The sequence below is a fragment of the Schistocerca gregaria genome, chromosome 1, assembly GCF_023897955.1.
Source record: "Schistocerca gregaria isolate iqSchGreg1 chromosome 1, iqSchGreg1.2, whole genome shotgun sequence".
Classification (NCBI taxonomy): domain Eukaryota; kingdom Metazoa; phylum Arthropoda; class Insecta; order Orthoptera; family Acrididae; genus Schistocerca; species Schistocerca gregaria.
In genome coordinates, this window is record NC_064920.1 from 143513029 (window position 1) to 143534741 (window position 21713).

The 21713-nt window shown below is 39.7% G+C and overlaps 1 protein-coding gene across 1 annotated transcript in view; it reads right to left on the reverse strand.

The window, feature by feature from the left end:
• LOC126335101 (uncharacterized) overlaps positions 1-21713 on the reverse strand; it is a 121241-nt gene that overhangs the window by 59862 nt on the left and 39666 nt on the right. The window contains exon 4 of the mRNA XM_049998081.1: positions 20144-20331. Within this exon, the coding sequence (XP_049854038.1) occupies positions 20144-20331 (188 nt within the window). The remainder of the gene's footprint in view (positions 1-20143; positions 20332-21713) is intronic.

A 21713-nucleotide genomic window follows, 5' to 3' on the forward strand; every position in this document is an offset into this window, starting at 1 on the left:
CATGTACAATTTCTTTGAGTTTTCAAATAAGATTTTCTCCTGCATTTTTCCATAATTCTGCAATGATTTGGTCTTCTCCTGATGCTTTGTTATTTTTCAGTGACTGAATTATCTCTTTAATCTTGTTGGCTTCGAGTCTGGTTTTATTGTGTGTGATGGAACTCAAATTTTTCTGCAAGCTTTTCACAATTCAGTAATTTAGAAAAGTATTTTGCAAGAATTTTACAGTTTTTGGTGTTGGTATGGGCAATTTCCCCATGTTCTTTTTCGAATTGGAGTGATGAAGGAGAGTACTTTGTTAATTTTTGTTTGAATACTCTGTAGAAATTTTGAGAATGGTTTTTCTTGAAATAATTTTCTATGTCTTTCAATTTTTTGTCTTTGTGTTGTATACAGACTGTTCATATTGCTTTTCTGACTGTTTTCCTGGTATCTTTGTGATCTTCCAGGATCTTTTGATTTTTGTTGCACAACCAATTTTTCCACGCCTGTTGTCTGAGATTTATCAGTTGGTCACACTCATCTGTCCACCATGAGTGTTTACATGTTTTTGTTTGCAGTGCTACAGTTTCAGGTGCTTTTAAAAGTCCTGCTTGCATTTGTTGCCAATTTTGTGGTTTTAAATTTTATGTTTCTTTTGCAAGTTGTTCATTACCATTTATCTTTTGTACATCATATTTACGTTGTGGAGATCTCTTAGTGAATTTTCTTTTTTCTGGAATGACATCTAGGGATAATTTTGTTAGGTAATGGTCGGAATCTAGGTCTAGTCCATTAAGGACTTTAAGTTTCATGATTTCTACTGTATTTATGTGGGAGATCATTACATGATCCAACTGATATTCACCTAGTAATGGATTAGGTGAGATCCAAGTTTTTGTTCTCGAGGCTCTTTTCTTGAAAAATGTTGATTTGAAAAATAGGTTGTGGTTTTTGCAGATTTCGATGAGGTGAATGCCATTCCAGTTGGTCTGTGTATGCCCTGACCATTACCTACCCAATATTGATATTTCTTTTCTTTATCGATTTGTGCATTGAAATCACCCATAAGGATTTTGACATGGTTATTTGGGATTTTTTGGAGAATATTATCTAATTGGTTCCAGAATTCTTCTAAAATGTTTTTGTTAGTGATGTTAGTTGGTGCATGTCCGTTGATTAGGGTGTATATCTTATTAGCTGATTTTATTGTCATTGTGGAGAACCGACCTGAGTAAAATTTGAAAGTTGTGACTCAATCAAGTATTGATGTATCTACTATAAATCCAGTTCCAAATTGTGGACAATTTACCATGGCTCGTTTTCCAGGTGTTCCTTTGTAAATCATGTATCCTTCTGAATCAAAAGGATTTTCATCTGTATATTGTGATTCCTGAAATGCAGTAATTTTGATTTTATGTTCTCTGGATTTGTCCAGGATGTTTTTTAGTTTTCCCATTTTTAAGAGAGAATTTACATTAAATGTCATTAGCCAAATTCTAGATTTTTGTTTGATTTTGTTATTTCGAGGTTTTGAGATACTCTGTTTTAGCTCCATGCACACTTCTGTGGTCTCCCCAGAATCCAAATAGACCACTTGCAGTTTTACAACTGTGGAATTGGACCCACTGGGATAATTTGTCTTTGAATTTGCTGTATCCATGTTGAACCGGGTTTGTGACTGAAATTGAGATTTCAGTCTGGTTAAGCTCAGAGTTCCAGTTCTGAGTTTTATAGATCATCTGCCACTAACATGTGGAACAGACACTGTAGGGTTACTGCCACTAACCTTTGGAACTATTGTGTCCTTTGTACAAACAACCATGGATGAAAGCTTTTATAGTATCCCAAAAAGCAAGGTTGCTTCTTCCACCAGTGCTGCTGTACCAATGTCTTCATCTTTGCCTTCACTGCCATTGAGGTCTTCACCGTGTCCCTGGCAAAGGGACCCTCACGAGGTATTATCACCCAGGCCAGGTGAACCAAGGTGTTTTTATGAGGTGTTACTCCTCCCCCTCCTCCTTTTTCAACCGGGCTTGGGACCGGCTATGGCGGAGTTAAACGGAATTTCATAATATTCATACATGATACATTATACTGAGCAATTACTTTTCACTGAGAAAACATTACAGGATTAAATATAAATGCAACATTTATATGTTTACAATGTCCACATGTTTTCATCATCAACTGATTTCATAATTACATCAGTTGTCTGATATGAAATTACTTAAACATGATGTTTTATAAACATTATCATTAGTATTGTAATAGATACATACACAAATATTGTTGAAAATTTTCTACTAGTTATTTTTCAGAATATACAGTATTGGTATTGTATACTTGTGTTGATAGAGTATCAATGTATTCAGAATATTTCTTCTCATTCCGTCACATTACAGTAGGTGCCAGCAGTATGAGGCACCATAGAAGATAGATATTTAGAGCATTACATACTTGTTTGTGACCAGAGAAAGACTGCTAGTGACCAGGGCTACAGTGATGAGATACTGTGTTGCAGGCAGATATGTATATTTTTAGTGGTGCAGTTGATGTAGACTTCCTCAATGTGGACAGTCCTCATTATGGACAATAACACTCCACATTCCCACTCTCCACATTTCCAGCAGATGATTTTCTTTCAACCAAACAAATCCACTGTATGGAGTAGCCGTCAAGCTTTTCTTCTCTCAGTCATACACAGCATGTTGGGGATGAACATGTGAGATTAGCTGTAGACAATCAGCTACTGCTGAGAATCTTTGAGCTGCTTTTTCTCAAGAAAGAGTGACTGCCAACATCATCTTACAACAGAGGGATGATTCAACACTGACAAACATGTGTGACAATTAGGGATATACACATCCCATGTATTTGCTTTATTGTTGAGAAACAGATTACGTACTGTCAGTTCCATTACTTTTCTAAAGACATATTTTGGATGCTGTTGTATGCGAAATATCTTGTAATTACATTTACCCTGTTTCACAACTCCCCAGATGTATTCTTCTGGAAACATATTCTCATTTATATCTACATACATTTTCTACAAACCTCTGTTAATGCATGATATAAGGTATTCATTTCTTGATTATTCTTTATTGATTCAGACCAGTGTGTTTTTCCTCCTGAAGTTAAAACAGACTAGTCCCACTGTGCACTTGATGTATAATTTAACTAACTGCAGCAGTGAAAATGGGTAAAGGAAAAGTGATTTTGGAATAAACTGTCCCTTTTACTGGTGTTCTCTTATCATGTAATTTTAATCATTAGTTACTGTACAAATTTCACGCATCGCACTGGTAAGTGAGAAATGGCATAAAACTGTAAGTCCCAACCTCAACAAAGGAAGTTGAAGAAATGGACAAGTGAGCACGTCTAATCCTTCTGATATCAAACTGGCAGCCTTTATTAGAACCTTAGGCCACAGAAAATTGTGAGAGCACAAACACACACTTTTCTGACATGTCTGCACACTGATTCTATGGGCAACTGTTAAAAAATAATTAAATGTCACATTACTTATTGCAAATTAGTACTAGACTGATGGAAGAGATTTGTGAGTTGAGAAATCTCTTGATAGTCATAATAGTCTTATGGACATGAATCACCTTGGAGATTACCATGGGAGTTCATTGTTCCCAACAAAATATGTGGCAGAAGAGTTATTGTGATAAGTCTATTTTGTAGTTTGGACTTAGACCACCATGTAGTTTCACTGCAAATGTTAATACTCATCAACCAACACCAGGCAGTAATCACCATTGCTGTATTCAACGTCAGAACTCTGGTTCATATGGTGCCATTCAGACACAAATGGTTACTAATAAGAGTCAATGAAACTGTATGATTACAACTCAGTTGGGTATCTATGAGACAAATTACAGCACTTAGTGTCTACTACAGCAGCAACTCAACTGTGTGGTATTAAAAAACTAAGAAATCAGATATTCTATGCCTAACTGGACATCATTTGGAAGTAAGTCTCATAAATCAAACAGAAGCATGTAGACAGATACAACTTAGACTCACATCTAAGGAAAATTGAATTGGAAATATGCATAAAATGTGCAAAATTATCATGGTCCATAGACCTCAGCAAGTTCTATGTCTGATAGCTCTCTGAGACCTCTATTTCAGTTACACGCTAGAAAATTACATGATAGTGTACAGGCCCTCGGCAGCAAATATTACAAACTTCATGAAGTAAGTATAGATGGTACTACTGAGGCTTTGTAGGAGTAATTGAAAAGCAATTGGATGTGGATCTTTCAATATTGATTTTAACTCATTTACGGGGTGTTCAAAAAGTCTCTCCGCAGTGCCGTATGATTGTTAGCCGCACATGCCACATACCGCAGTGAATATACCGAAATGAAACTCAGTTAAATACTAATTATTAATTTATTGAATATTCATTTTTACTTACAAATTTTCACATTAAATGTTGACAGTGCAACCCTGTTGTTGAATACACAATTCAATTTGTCTAATCATGTTTTCAAACACAAGCTGTAACATTCTTCTGTAACAGAAGCAGTGAAAGTGGATATTGCAGTTTTCAATTCATTGATGGATTTTGGATGGTTTTTATAGACAGGTGCTTTCACTGCACCCCAGAAGAAACATTCACGTAGTGTTAGGTCAGGCTATCATGGAGGCCAGAGTCTCTGTGAAATTATGTGATCACCAAAAACATTAACAAGCAGTGACATTAAAATGTGAGCTGTATGCATGGTTGCACCATTTTGTTGAAAATAACCATTCAGTATTTCACTTAACACAGGTTATCTTATGATTGGGTACAGAATAGCACTGCAGTATCATTATGCATTCATCTACATCTACATCCATACTCCGCAAGCCACCTGATGGTATGTGGCGGATTGTTGATTGTTTTGTTGAAAAATATGGGACCCACAATCTGACATCTAGAAATTGCAATCCAAACTCCTATCATAACAGAATGAAGTGGTTCCTCATGAAAACACAATGTGTTTACAGTACTCCACATACAAGAATTTTGCGAGTTCATGTACCCGGACAAATGAAACCACACCTCATCAGTGAAAAACTTACATTAAGAATATCCCTTCCATTTTGTTGAACGAAATTTTTGAAACATTGACAATAATGCAGTCTCTTGCCATGAGCAGTATTTTTCAGTTCTTGCACGACTGTCACTTTGTATGGGAAAAGATCTAATTTTTTCGTTACAGCTGTGTGGGCCATTCTGACACTAACATTGATTTCCTGGACGAGTTTTCTTACTACTTGTTAGGACTTGTGGACATTTTATTGGAAACATTGAGTAATTTATCTTCAGACAAAACACTAGGATGACCACTTCTTGGTGCATCTATCACTGAATGCATACTTTGAAAATTGTTTGTGAAATCTCACACAGAATTATGATGTGGGAGTGCTGTCTCCGGGAAAAGTGAAATAAATGTTTGAAGAACTGAAACTGTGTATTTACCACCAGCTTTGAACACTTGTTTGACTAAAAACATACATTCTTCAATGGGCAGCATTTTAACAATGACAAAAACGAAACAAACGAACAGAGGAACTAAACTTAAATGTTCATCTCAACACCTAATGGCACACACCAATGATACTACTGACCCTGGCTGAGATAAACAAAACTGTGGAATGTTGGGAGAGTACACTTGAAAGGAAGTAACCCAGGCAGGTGAACAATCATATGGCATTCGTGGCTAACAATCATATGGCACTGCAAAGAGACTTTTTGAACACCCCGTACTTCTGACCAAACCACTTAGAATTACTGACGTTCAGCTTTGGTTTATTCCCCACATTATTATTCACAACTGGCATACTGATTCTGGACTATATGGTCTTCACACGGAAACATTTTGAATGCCTCTTATTTTTTAAATCTACGTTTACATCTATACTATGAAAATCATTGTATAGTACCTGGCAGAGCATACATCACATTGTTACACACAGTAGGTTTCCTTTGTGTTCCATTTATATGTTAGTGACAAACATAATGGATGCTGAGAGAAAGAGTGGTTAACATCAGCAATCAAAGGCTCTTATGTTAGTAAGAGAGAGCTTTATTTAATGAAGAAGACTAGCCCTAATGAAGACTTCAAGGTACATTCTAAGTGGTATTGCAAAATTGCTCATCATGCCATCTAAAAGCCAAAGCCATGTACCTATATTATGTACAAAAATTTCAAAATTCCAAAAACAAAGAAAAGGTACTTCGTAGCAATAATAAGCATGAAATGAATAACTTGACATGGGAAATGATATTCAACTCACTGATAACAATTCAAGTGATACTGTCAATATTAAATACAATCAGTTAGCCACTAAATCCAATGAATTCTTCCTAATTGCAGCTGAAAAAATGGGACAAAAATAGTCCATCAAAGGCTGATCTATTAGATATACTCAGCCATACTCCATGTTTTTACAATCAGTGCAACAGAGATTGAAGAAATAGTTAGATCACTCCAGAGCCTTGGTTCATCTAGGTATGATGGCACTTTAACCAAATTACTAAAATCTCATGCCAATTTGATAGTGCTTTTCCCAATCCAACCCTCCCCCCCCCCCCCTCCCCCCTGTTGTTGTACCTATATTATGTGTTCTTGCAAGACTAAAGCAAGGCTTAATTCCTACTGAAATGAGCCAGAATGCCTTTCTTCATACTTAAAATTGTACATGAGTATAAAATTGCAGCGTGACTATAATTTACTGCTGTGTCAATGCCAATGAACTTGACAGTGAGTGATCAATTTGATGCTGCTGCAAACTGAATATTAATTCATTACACAACAAGACAGTAAAAAATGGTCAATTATCAGAAATACAAACACATTTATGGCAATCTGACAAAAAACATTTAAAGCATAGAATATATCTGATGAGAAGTGCAATTAACATATTTGCATTACAGAGAATTATTACAAAAATATACATGCACTTAAAATAAAATCAGCTTCAAAGGAAGTCTCCTATTTAAATCAATGTCTCATTTATAACAAAAATCCATCTTTGGTGAATATTTTACACATATCAAGCTTCTTGCATTCGATCATAGCTCTCTAAATTATTCTTTCATTTCCTTTAACATAGCTTATGTGCCCACAAAACTTTTGTCTGTACACTAAACCATTATTATTTAAATGTTTTTGTTTTAGTTAGCTGCAAGAACACATTATACTGCTCCAAGCACCGTTTTGGAACCTTAAGAAACTCTTCGCTCTGTTGATTTTTGGTGTGATTTGCAGTTCAGCTATTAAAGTGCTGATGATCTATACCAGAATCAGTTGAATTGAATACTGAGTGATTTGTTAAACATCTCACTCTGTGTCTCAAGCCATATCGTGTTTTGTTTTTCATAGCTCTTCAGGAAGCTGGAACAGTACAATGCCAAAGGGCTTGGAATGTCTTCAACATAATTCATAACTAAATACTTTATTACTTAATACTGGACACACGTTCACTAAGCAACTACAATGCAACTATCTGCAATTTTCAGCTGGCAGCAGTTGAAAACATGATGTCACATTCATAAAGACTACATACTGACTTTTGCCCATATGTATCAAGCATAACTAGAGAACAAAGTGATACTACTACTGGGACAGACCATAGTGGCTGTTGTTCATATTACATCTTGTAGTTTTATCATTTTGATTATAAGAAGTTATACTTTGAAAACCTGAGTTTCAGCACAATATTTTGTAAAAAATGATTTCTCATTGAAAGTTTAGTCTATCAAAAGTTTTTAAGGATCAAAACTTGAGATTATAAGTTTTAGGACAGTGTGTGTGGGGGAGAGGGGGGGGGGGGGGGGGGGTTGCATGGTAAAAGAGGTACAAACTGCAAACTAAAAATGGAGATAATAAAGTGACCTCTCACAGGCACATCTTTCCTCCAGTGTTCATAAATTTTTGTGAGAAGGTAGTGCACACCAGAATATAGAACCTGTAACAGATCATTTGAGGTTATCTTAAGGCATCTCTACTGAAGAAGTAATAAAGTATTATCTCTTGAACAATTGACAGTGCTTAACAAGAAAAACTGACCAATTAGCATTGTTGTGATCTTGTCAAATCTTTGGCTGAATATGTCATTACATTTGACTAGGAAACTAAAATTTTAGGGTACCAATGACATCCGCCTTACACTGTTGGAGTCTTAACATAAAAACAGGAAACACTGGATAATATTAACAAATGATATGAGAGAATTAAAATTATATTTGGTGTGGATGAATGTAAAATATGGATTCTTTATTCATCTCTGTTCTTGATCTATAATGAGAGGTGGCTAAAAAGTTCTCAGGCAACCCACAAAATATTTGTCGTAGACAAATGTCAGTTTAGCAACTAATAGTACATTCCTTTGCTACATTACATACTAAATGTTTCATTAATATCTTTTTATCTGTTTCAGATATCAGAATATGAAGTGTCCAAGGTGTACATATTTTGAAGAATGGATAAGGAAACCAAGTGTGCAGTTATCCAGTACCTGTTAATAAAGGGCATCAGTGCACAGGAGATCCATAATTACATGATGGAAACATTATGAAAGGGTACCTCTTTTATTCCATTGTTTTAAAAGTGGAATGTGGAATTTAAGTGAGACAACATCTCTGTCTAAGTAGCACCTTGCAATGGAAGACTGGTAACAGTGAGTATGGAGGAACACGACACTGCAATCTAGACTGTCATCTTGGCAGACCAGAATGTGACAGACCACTGCTCTGCTAAGACAGTGGGTATATCTCAGAAATGTGTTGGACATATAAGAGTTGTTGTTGACATGCACAAGGGCTCATGTCAAGCAGATAAATGCCAGAAACACATCATGCCTGCTGAAAACTTCACCTTTTTTGAGGCAGATCCTGTGACATTTCTCAAACATTTTATGACAATGGATGAACCATGGGTTCATCACTATCAACTTGAATACAATGTTAAATCGAAACAGTGGAAACATGCCTCCTCACCAACATCCAAGAAATTCATGTCAGTCACATTTAACTTCCTGGCAGATTAAAACTGTGTGCCCGACCAAGACTCGAACTCGGGACCTTTGCCTTTCGCGGGCAAGTGCTCTACCATCTGAACTACCAAAGCTTGACTCACGCCCAGTCTTTACAGCTTTACTTCTGCCAGTATGGTAGAGCACTTTACTGCGAAAGGCAAAGGTCCCGAATTCGAGTCTCGGTCGGGCACACAGTTTTAATCTGCCAGGAAGTTTCATATCAGCGCCCACTCTGCTGCAGAGTGAAAATCTCATTCTGGAAACATCCCCTAGGCTGTGGCTAAGCCATGTCTCAGCAATATCCTTTCTTTCAAGAGTGCTAGTTCTGCATAGTTCACAGGAGAGCTTCTGTAAAGTTTGGAAGGTAGGAGACGAGATACTGGCAGAAGTAAAGCTGTGAGTACCAGGTGTGAGTTGTGCTTCGGTAGCTCAGATGGTAGAGTACTTGCCCATGAAAGGCAAAGGTCCCGAGTTCAAGTCTCGATCGGGCACACAGTTTTAATCTGCCAGGAAGTTTCATATCAGCCCACAGTCCACTGCAGAGTGAAAATCTCATTCTCAGTCACATTAGCTGGGAAGGTGATGGTCTCTTTCTTTTTTGGGATTTTAGGGGTGTTATACTGGCCATATACCTCAAAAAAGGTGAAACTGTGATCAGAACATATTAGGCTGGTCAACCAATGAATTTGAGGGGGAAAAATCAAAGTGAAACATGTCAGGACGCTAACAAAATGAGTGCTCTTTCAACAGGACAATGCTCATATGCACACTTCTGTCACTGCTATGTCTGCCATGGAATTCTGCTTTGGCACCCAATTTATTCACCCAATTTGGCACCCTATGACTGTTATCTCATCCATAAGTTCAAGAAAAATTTAGTTGGAACCTATTTTCAAACAGATGATGACATTGTGGCTGCAGTGGAGGCCCTTTTTTGCCATGCATGAAAAATATTTTACAAGGAGGGTATAATGTGCCAGAAGCATTGGTGACAAAAGTGTGTGGCCCTAAAAAGGGACTCTATTGAGAAATAGACATAAACATTTGAACTACTGCGAACTTTTATTGGTGGGCCAAGAACTTTTCAGTCACTGTCTATAACATTGGCAAACTCCTCAAAAACAATGAAGTTAGCTCCTGAATGGACTAAATATATCGATACCACACACATATAGGAGAATAAAAAACAAGTTGTCAACAGGATAACAACAAACAGCTTAAACCTCAGTTTTACAAAGACTTATATTGTATTATGCAATTTCAAACAAATAAATATAACTTACAGGTACATTACATAAAATAAAAGAAAGGCAACCACCGGCCTACAGCTGACAGATGTGTGCACATAGAAAAATACAACAGAAAACTATTTACACTAGCTTTTGAGCTAATCCTCTTTTCCTAGTAGAAGTAAACACATTCACACACAACAAGACAGATACCCAAGTGCGCACACCTATGGCTACGGCATGATTAGCTCTTGATTATCAACAGCAGTTGCTTGGGCAAATGGAGGTGGGAGGATGTAGGAAAGGACCTACAAGGGAGGGTAGCGGGGGGGGGGGGGGGGGGGGGGGACGAGGTAGTGGGACAATGTGAGGCAGTTCTTTCCACAGGTGACTCAGTGGCTGCACAACAAGACAAACAGATGTTAGAGGGTAGACCATACAAGAGATAAGGGAAGGTACAAGGAGAAGAGGGAAAAGGGAGGGGAGGAAGGAGAGGAATGTGGAGATGAGAAGTGAGGCATGGAGGGAAGAGAGAAGTGGAGAGGGACACAAAAGGGGGGAGAAAAGGGAAGGGAGGAGAGTGGGGGGGGGGGGGGAAGGTGGGGAGAGAAAAGGGGGAGGGAGATATAGAGACAGAGAGAGAGAGACTGCTCACAAAGGGGAGGTAGGAAGAGTGCTGGGAGAAGGTAGTATGTGATCTGGATGTGGAAGGAGTGCTGTGGACAGAAGAGAGATCAAGGGAAAAGCAAGATGAGGCACTGAGAAACAAGTCAGCAGAGGTTTATGCCAGGGGATTACAAGAGTGGAGGATATGCTGGGAACACAGTTCCCATCTGCTCATTTGAGAGACACTTGTGCTGGAAGGGATCATCTAAATAGCTTGCATAGTGAAGCAGCTACTGAAGTAATGTGTGTCGTTCTTTCTGAAATCTTGTCTGGCCAATGGTATCCTAGTCAATGGGCTTTTAAAATTGGCATCTTGGGCTTTCAGCCATCCTAACACAGGAAGCTTCAGTTTTTCCAATTCCATCAATCCCTCACCCTCACCAGTCTGCTACTTTATTATCAAACAATAAAACCTCAAACATTACTTGACAGCTCCTACTCCTTTCGCAAAATCCCTTTACTCTGCAACCATAACTTCCTGAATGTTATTTCTGCAATAGAAACTTGTTCTTCAACACTTGGTCAGCATTCCTAGCACCATCTGAGGAAGCTGTCACAGCTATTACTGCCCTATGCCTGCATGAGATTACCTCTACCAAAGAAATATTCCGCCACTGTGATCCACCCCCCTCCCCTACCCCTCCTGCCATTCTCTCATAGCTTCCTGATCATGCCTTGCTGACTTATTCCATCTTCCTCATCCCCAAACTCTTCCTCACCCTTCATAAAACACACTGTTTCTGAACAGCAAACCAGTAGCTTTGTTGTCAACCTTTCTGCCAAAACTCTAAGCCCTGCAGAAGTCTAAAGGCCTCACCTTTAACCCTAAACCTATACTCAGGCATGCTGGACTTGTAAAGCACATCCTCTTCTTTACTCATTCTCTACAGTGGAAACATTTCGTAATCACACACCTCACTGACAATATCCAACCAGACCCCCACAAGAACCTTATGTAAAACACCACCCCTCCCTCCATCCTTGATCTCCCTCCCCTTCCACTTTGTCATCACCTAGTAACCTTTGAGAAATTCCTCATTTCTTGCCTGCCCTAGCCTTACTTTCATAAACCCCTTTCCACTGAGTCTTACATCACTCCTGTAGAGCATAAATCTATCTGTAGCTTGAAAACCAATCCAGATCTTGTTGTTCTTCTCACAGACAAAGGTTCCATCACATTGGTCATGAATCATAGTGACTATGTGGCTGAGGGTCTCCCCCAACCTTCTGACAACTGTGGATATGGACGTCACAACTGGACCTCCATTAGTTCCTAAAGGCCTTAGGCACAACTCAAAACCTGACATTGGCTTCATGTCTCTCCTCACATTAGCAAACTTTCCATTCATAACCTTTACCTACTCCCCAAACTCCACAAACCCAACTCCACAGATCTTCCTAGTGGTTGTCCTACTGTGCTGGGTACAATGGTCCCACAAAGTGATGCTCTGCCTTTGTTGACCAACACCTCCAAACTATAGTCTGCAACCTCCCAGCCTACATTCAAGACAATGCTCACTTCCTTCATTGCCTTTCCACAATTCTTGTCCCATTACCACCATATTACTTGTCAGTTAATAGATGTGACAGCCATGTACAACAATATCCCACATGCCCAGAGCCTTGCAGCATGAAACAGTATCTTTCCCAATGTTCTCATGATACCAAACCCACCACCTCTCCCCTAATCCTCCTAGCCATCCACATCGTGACAAAAATTTATTTCGGTTTTGGGGGAGAAATTTATAAACAAGTCCATGGTACTGTCATGGGTGCTTGCATAGCACCATCCCATGCCAACTTATTTATGAGCCAACAGGAAGACTCTTTCCTCTCCAATCAACACCTTGTAACACTTCTGATACCCTCTCATGCTCAGACTAATTTACAATGTGAATCTAGCAATTGTGTTGGTGCTGAACAGTATAAAACTACATCATCTGACTCTCAATATGGAATGACAAACCCTACATGACGACTTACTGTTGCACCAGCTAGCAGTTTACAGTGTTATGTGGCTCTAGGTCAGTACGGATATACTTGCCAGTGCTACCTCCTTACTGCCAGCCACACTGCTCCAAATCATGAATCTCACCTAACCCTACCTTTAGTGCAGTTATCTGTACACTGCACTCCAACATGTGAATTTGACTAATGAATCTTTCAACACAATCACACTTGGGGATTTTCAATACAACTATCAATAAAGGGAATATATATATACATATTTGATGTTTATTAAAAGAGCTACCAACAAAGGGAAACTAAGTGTGCCTTTACTGGTGGTATGAAGGACACACAAAAAACTTCACTTCTGTAAAAGTTTATGTTTTATTAATACTATAACCCAGCTTCTCTGTGCTGGGAAGATACCATTAACACTCTTTGCCATGTGAGACTTCTCATCCTCACTACGATGGTCAGGAAAGGTGTAAATAAATAATCTGATATTCTCCAAGTCAACAAATTTCACAAATTACAGGTCATCAGCACTGACAATACAACAACACTTGATGAGAGAATAGTTTACCAGTATGCTGCACTTACCTGCCTTCACATGTAGGGGTACTATGTCACATGCACCATAAGCTTTGTTAATGAACTACACTCCAGGAAATTGAAATAAGAACACCGTGAATTCATTGTCCCAGGAAGGGGAAACTTTATTGACACATTCCTGGGGTCAGATACATCACATGATCACACTGACAGAACCACAGGCACATAGACACAGGCAACAGAGCATGCACAATGTCGGCACTAGTACAGTGTATATCCACCTTTTGCAGCAATGCAGGCTGCTATTCTCCCATGGAGACGATCGTAGAGATGCTGGATGTAGTCCTGTGGAATGGCTTGCCATGCCATTTCCACCTGGCACCTCAGTTGGACGAGCGTTTGTGCTGGACGTGCAGACCGCGTGAGACGACGCTTCATCCAGTCCCAAACATGCTCAATGGGGGACAGATCCGGAGATCTTGCTGGCCAGGGTAGTTGACTTACACCTTCTAGAGCTCGTTGGGTGGCACGGGATACATGCGGACGTGCATTGTCCTGTTGGAACAGCAAGTTCCCTTGCCGGTCTAGGAATGGTATAACGATGGGTTCGATGACGGTTTGGATGTACCATGCACTATTCAGTGTCCCCTCGACGATCACCAGAGGTGTACGGCCAGTGTAGGAGATCACTCCCCACACCATGATGCCGGGTGTTGGCCCTGTGTGCCTCGGTCGTATGCAGTCCTGATTGTGGCGCTCACCTGCACGGCGCCAAACACGCCTGCAACCATCATTGGTACCAAGGCAGAAGCGACTCTCATCGCTGAAGATGACACGTCTCCATTCGTCCCTCCATTCACGCCTGTCGCGACACCACTGGAGGCGGGCTGCACGATGTTGGGGCGTGAGCGGAAGACGGCCTAACGGTGTGCAGGACCGTAGCCCAGCTTCATGGAGACGGTTGCGAATGGTCCTCGCCAATACCCCAAGAGCAACAGTGTCCCTAATTTGCTGGGAAGTGGCGGTGCGGTCCCCTACGGCACTGCATAGGATCCTACGGTCTTGGCATGCATTCGTGCATCGCTGCGGTCCGGTCCCAGGTCGACGGGCACGTGCACCTTCCGCCGACCACTGGCGACAGCATCGATGTACTGTGGAGTCCTCACACCCCACGTGTTGAGCCATTCGGCGGTACATCCACCCGGCCTCCCGCATGCCCACTATACGCCCTCGCTCAAAGTCCGTCAACTGTACCTATGGTTCACGTCCACGCTGTCGCGGCATGCTACCAGTGTTAAAGACTGCGATGGAGCTCCGTATGCCACAGCAAACTGGCTGGCACTGACGGCGGCAGTGCACAAATGCTGCGCAGCTAGCGCCATTCGACGGCCAATACCGCGGTTCCTGGTGTGTCTGCTGTGCCGTGCGTGTGATCATTGCTTGTACAGCCCTCTCGCAGTGTCCGGAGCAAGTATGGTGGGTCTGACACACCGGTGTCAATGTGTTCTTTTTTCCATTTCCAGGAGTGTACTTACACCTAAGCCTCAGCAGTTTGTCACTGGTAGAAACATAATTCAGGTACATTATTAAAGTTCACTACTTGCACGATTTTACTTAGGTGACATTACTAACACAGTAACAAAGCTTATTGTGTCATAAAGACAAAGTATCACATTTTGCATGTGCTTACCATTCAATTGCTAAACCACATCTCATCTAGCAATGGCGTGTTTCCCATTGCTCAAGATTCTTGGTGAGAGTGATATCAGACACCTCAGTTTGTCAAATATTGCCTCTGTTTGCAATTAGATCATTCTTTCTGATTTATGTACATCGGGCCAAACTCTAAACAATGCTCTTATAAACATTGTGACTTCCTTCCTGCTGACCACAATAAAATGTATGGTTAACTATTTTTTCTTCTCACTAGGGTCACTGATGGGCTTGCCCTCAGGAACCAAAGTGCAATTCTGATAAGCTCTCTTAATTAAAACTTTAATTTCTCCACTCTGCATACTCTGATTATTACGCTAGTTTTACCCTTCTTATTGTAATAAAATCGTGCATCATTTCTCAGGTTTTCTGGTTAATACATTTCTGAATTATTATTCTTAATTGTTTGAACTGTTAATTATCAGCTTGAGTGTGTGCAGTGTTATGGCAATCCACTGCCACATCTCAACCTTAAACCCTTTGTCTGGTTCAGATTCACTGATGACATTTTCATGATTTGGAGTCATGGCAGGAACAACCTTTGTTGTTTCCTCCATGACCTCAAGACCTACTCCCAAATCTGCTTCATCTGGTGTCTCTCAACTCAATGAGCCACCTTCCAAGATCTTGATCTCCACCTCTCAGGTAGCTCCATAAATACATCTGTTCATATTGAATGCAGCAACTACCTGCAGTACCTCCACTTTTATTGCTGTCCCCCATTCCATGTCAAAAAGCCTCTTCCTTACAGCCTCACCCCCTATGGATTCTGCACATGCAGTGGAAAGGAGGAGTTGTCAAAATGTAGTGATAACCTTGCAATTGACAGACAGTATCCTAGGCAGCTCATCCATAAATAGATCTCCTGTGCCGTATCCTCCTTGACATCAATAAATCTGTAAACCAACCACTGACCACCACTCCTCTGATCACTCAGTATCACCCTGGCCTCGAAAAGCTCAACCACACCCTTCACCAGAGCTTCGACTACCTCTTGTCATGCCCTGAGATGAGGAATATTCCACTCAAAATCCTACACACATCCCAAAAGGTTTTGTTCCACTGTCAACCAAACCTACAGAATATCCTTGCTCATCCCTTTTCCAATCCTGCTCCCAGTCCTGCACCCCTGGGTCATTCCCTTGTGGTCAACCCATGTGGAAGACCTGTCCTGTACATCCACTCATCACCTTCTACTGCAGTCCGGTCACAGGCATTTTCTACCCTATAAAAGGTGGGACCATGTACGAAAGCAGTCATGTTATACATCAGCTGTTGTGCAATTACTGGACAGCTTCTGTGTGGGCATGACATATAACCATCTGAATGGCCACTACCAATCTGTGACAAATCACAGACTTGACCATCTAGTTGCCAAACATGTTGCACACCACAACACAAATGACTTGAATAGCTGCTGCGCTACACAGTACATCTAGATAGTCTCTTCCAGCAAAGTCTTCTCTGAACTCTGCAGGTGGGTATTGTCTCTCCAGCATATCCCGATATCCCGCCTTCTCACAATTCCCCTGGCCTAAATCTCCTCTAACATATTCCCACTGCCTCACCTCACCTTTTCCTATCTCTCTTCTGCCCACAGCACTCCTTCCCCGTTTAGATCATGTACTGCCTTTGCCCAGCATTCCTCTTCCACCCCATCCTCCAGTGTGGGCATTCCATCTAACTTCCTTCCCCCCTTCCTTTCTCCTCTCCCCACTGTTCTACCTCCCTCTTTCCTTCCCCTCTCCCCTCTTCTTCACTCTTCTCCCTTTCTCCTTCCTCAACTCCATCTTCCTCCCCTTTTCTCCCCTCCGTCTCCAGCTGCCCCTCCCCCCTCCCTCACACTCTATCATATATGATCTACCCTCTGAAGTCGTTTTGTCTTGTTGTGCAGTCACTGAGTCATCAGTGGGAAGACCTGTCTTGCACTATTCTACTACCCCTTCCTCACCTTGTACATCCTTTGCTAACCCCTCCCCAACTCCATCTGCCCAGACAATTAGCATTGATAATTAACAGCCAGTCTGGCAATGGCCACAGGTAAGTGCATTTGGGTGTCTGTGTGATCATGTGTTTGTAAACATGTGTACTTCCACTAGACAAAGAGCAAAATATTAAAAGCTAATTCAGTTTTCTGTTGCATGTTTCTATGTGCCACATGTCAGTCAGCTGTAGTGAGTGACTGCATTTCCTTTATTTTATGTACTATTACATCTACGAATTTCCACTGTTATTACATGTACAAGAAATAGAGATCAAAGTACATGAACTGAATAAGGCTCCATGTGTGAATTGCCTGAGATTCCAGAGGGATAATAAACTGAAATGGCACCATGGATAAATTAACCAAAAAACTCAGTTTACTTCACACTTAAAAATTTGTCTCATTGTAATGAATAAGGGAAAGGCAATGACTCACTTACAGTGGATCAATGCATGGAGCACAGGGACATATAACAGAAAACAGCATTCACACAACCTTTTCAAGCTCTAGCTCTTTTTCTAGTGGAAGCACACATTCATACATACAACTACACTGGCACCCAAAAGCGCACACCTGTGGCCATGGTAAAAGTGTTCATTTGTGCGCCTGTGTGGTTGTGTGTGCGAATGTGTGCATTTGCTAGAAGAAGAGCTAGTGCTTGAAAGCTAGTGTGAATGCTACTCTCTGTTATGTGTTTCTGCACTCCATGCATTGATCCACTATAAGTGGGTGGTTGCCTTTCCCTTATTTCGCACATTGCTCAATCCAGGAATTTTCATTATTGCTTTTTTGCTGTGTTGTTGAAATATATCTACATCTACACATTTGTGCACCTATGTAATAGTGATATTTAATGCATTTTTGCATTTTTTTCAAATCTTCAAAATTTGTTAAAGAAGGGTTGCCAGTAGGCATCAGGCATGAAACTAAATATCACCAGATATTAGGAAATAATGCAAAAGATTTCCTTATTAGCTACTGCACCCACAATGCTATAGATGTAAATTCTGTATAATTCTAATGATTCATGATCTTCACTTTCTTGGTATATACATAGCTAACAGTTTTTTGTGTAAAACACTGCAAATGTTTTATATGTAGAGTAGATAAAAATAGCAGCTGTGTAACTTAAGAGGATGAGTAACAGCCTTTTTCAAAGTAGCTCTTCTTTTTCTAACAATATTGCAGAGATGCTGAGTCACAGGTAGCCACAACAAAAAGACTTTCACAATTAAAGCTTTCAGCCACTGTGCCCACTGTGCCTATCTGCAACTCAGCATCTCTGCTATACAGTGAGTAACAACTTCCATTGTTCTTTTTCTAAAATTCACATATACTAGAGTAATACCTACATTTATTAGTGCGAAGAGATAAGCACTATTTTGTTGGTAGTATACTCTGCAGAACCATCTGAAGTGGTTGTTTCTGCCTATAATTTATAGTTTCCATCAATTCACATTTATGAAGGTTCTCACACATTACAGAACACAACCTATGAATTAGTGAGTGAATAAATGAATTACATCTGTGACACTGGATACTTGCAGGTGTCCACTGCAATTCATCCTTCAAGAATGGTGAACTTTGATCACAGAAATGGCAAATGGCTTGTTAATCTTTCACGATGACTGCTCAGATAAGCAATTTTGCATTAATATCAGTTCATTCTTGTACATGCAGCTTATTTTAAATATAGCTTCAGCTTTCATTTACAGCCAGAAACATTTCCTTAAGTGATATTCTGGACAAAAATAGACATAAACTACTGGAAAATGAAAAAGGAATACTTTCACTCAAATGATTAAGGTGTTCCTTGTTTGCACGGGATGCCATGAGAGGGCAGTTAATTCGATGGTGAAATGTTCAGCACTGCAAGAAAACAAGGAACAATGTTATCAGCTGTGGAATTTTGCAAGCTTCACAGCATTTGTTCACCTCCAGAGCCATTAGCGGCCAGTTTGGTATGGTATATGGAGCTCTGTCTATGCCTGCAACATTGTTATCATGCCACAGCAGCATGCATGTGAATTGTTTGTGTGACTGGTGGAATTGTAGTGAGGGTGTATAGTGGGTCTGTGGGAGACTGGATGATCATACTGCAGTATTGTGTTACACTTGAGAAGTCTCCACAGTGCATCAATGTTGTTGCCAGTGGTGCACATGCTTGTCAGCCTGGGTCCTTTCAGAAGTGACACACAGATGAATGCCAAGACTGCTGCCCCCTTACAAAGAACCATATTGAACTGCACTGTGACTTCACAACTAATTAGAGACTCTCTTGCTCCAGGAATATCAGTGAGGACCACTTGCAACTGTCTCTGTGAAGCAGGGATATGATCACAGGGCAGCTTCCTCCCAATCCCCAACATCATGCAGCACACCTGCAGTGGTGTCACTGCAGGCCCTTGTGGAAGGATGAATGCACACATTTTGTCTTCAGTGATGAGACTCGCCTCTGCCTTGATGCCAACAATGGTCATCTGTGTGTGTGGCATTGTGGAGGTAAGCACCAACTCTGGAGTGTATATGATGGAGGCATGCAGAGTCAACACCCAACATCATGGTTTAGGGATCCATATCCTGCGATGGCCGTTCTCCTCTGGTGAATGTAGAGGGAACATTGAACAGTGCACAATATGTCCAAAACATCATTCAGACTGTTGTACTACTGTCCGCACCAAGAAGGTGGTGTGCTTCTCCAAAAAGACAGTGCACTTCTACAAATTTCCCATGCCACCCAATATGCTCTCCAAGGTGTATGTCAACTACTCTGGTCAGCACGATCCCTATATCTGTGGCCCACAGAGCATGTTTGGGACTTTGTTGTATATGCCCTGAACAGGGTATCAGTAAAATTTGCTTCTTCTGGATTGACAAATTCTTGGTGATCTTTTTTAATTTTCCAGTAGTGTAGTTAAGGCTACATCTGTTTATATTACTCTCAAAATCATTCTTATTAACAATGGGAAGGCGTGATCTTTTGAATTACTATTCAAAACATATAAAGAAGCAAAATCAATATAACATTTACCTTTTGGGATCTGAGATCTGAAACTCCTTGTGTCATACACTGTAAGCCTGCCATTGGTACATGTAGTTATCAAGTAATTTCCAGCTGGCGAGAAGAAGCATCCTGTCAAAATTTTTGGATGTCTCAGATCAACAACTGGCTCAGGTGTCAATTTCTGACTATCTCTTATGTCCCATATTCGTGCTTCCCTACAAGCAATTCCAGAAAGTAACATTAAGTGAGCATTAAATATTAAAACTTAGAATAAATTCTTCAACTGACTAATTATTTAGACTATTCTGAGAAACTTCAGAGGTACTGCATGTATCTTATACATTTTGCATTCCCTACAAGCCTTAAGACCACACACTATTAATATGATTTGACTAACTATGCTTTGATCTCTGTTTAATTGCCCCATCTCACCTGCTTAACTGTCTGTACAAAATAACAGTTGACACATTCACAGTTTGACACATTTAAAGTTGAACTATACATATAATTTTCAAGTAAAGTCAGAAGAAAAACAACCAAAAATTAATTAATTTATTTATTTTGGGCAGTTCAATGATGTGCAAAGAAGTTAAAAAGAAAAAACTCAGATTTACTTGCAAGCAGTATGAATTTCCACAATTACACATACTCTACAAGAACACTGAGCAATCTCTTCCCTCCTAATAAAATTTTTGCTACTATATTTCACTTCCTGTGAGGATATGTGGGAAAGTGCATTACCATGTGTAGACATACATGTTTTAATACAACTTGCTTCACTTCCCCACCATGTTATTCATTTTCTTTACTTCCAATTACACATGCTGGATTGCATAATAAACTTTTTATTATCAGAAAAAAATGTTGGTATGGAACTTTTAAAATCAAGAGCTTTCCTTTCTAATGTTATTTGTTCCATAATTATAACAGTGAAAATAATTAACTTTCGAAAATATAATGTACATACCTGGATAGGTAAAAAAATCTCCTCACTACATGGCAGTAAGAGAAAAAATATATTTTATTTATTTATTTAGCCATATAACATATTTAAGGTGATAAAAGTTTTATTATTATGTGTAGGCCTTGACATTTTGATTATAAAATAACAATTTTCTACAATTTAGTAAATTTATAGCACAGATTAGAACATAATACAATTATGATATCATGTTGTGTATTTGGCTCTTTTTCCCAGTTCATTAATATTTCCCTCACTTTAAGTTTACATACACACAGGTTTATTGTTTTTCAACTTGGCTGATGTTTATTTCTTATCACATTTTTGAGCTTTCTTTGCAATATCAGTAAATTCATTTACAGAATAAAATGAATTTTTCTGCAGTATTTCTGTAATTGTGTTTATAAAAATATGAATGTTATTTATTTTGCTAATACTTTTCGGAAAGCAATTGAGTAGGTACATCCCCATGTATGTCAAACTTCTCTCATAGAGACTTGTCTTGTGTTTGACTGCTCTCAGTTTCCAACAGTTTCTTGTTTCATGGTGATGAACCTCTTCACATTTCTTCAAGTTACTAATGTTCTTTTTAAAGTATACTAGTATTTTATATAAGAGGCCTGTTCAAAAAATTCT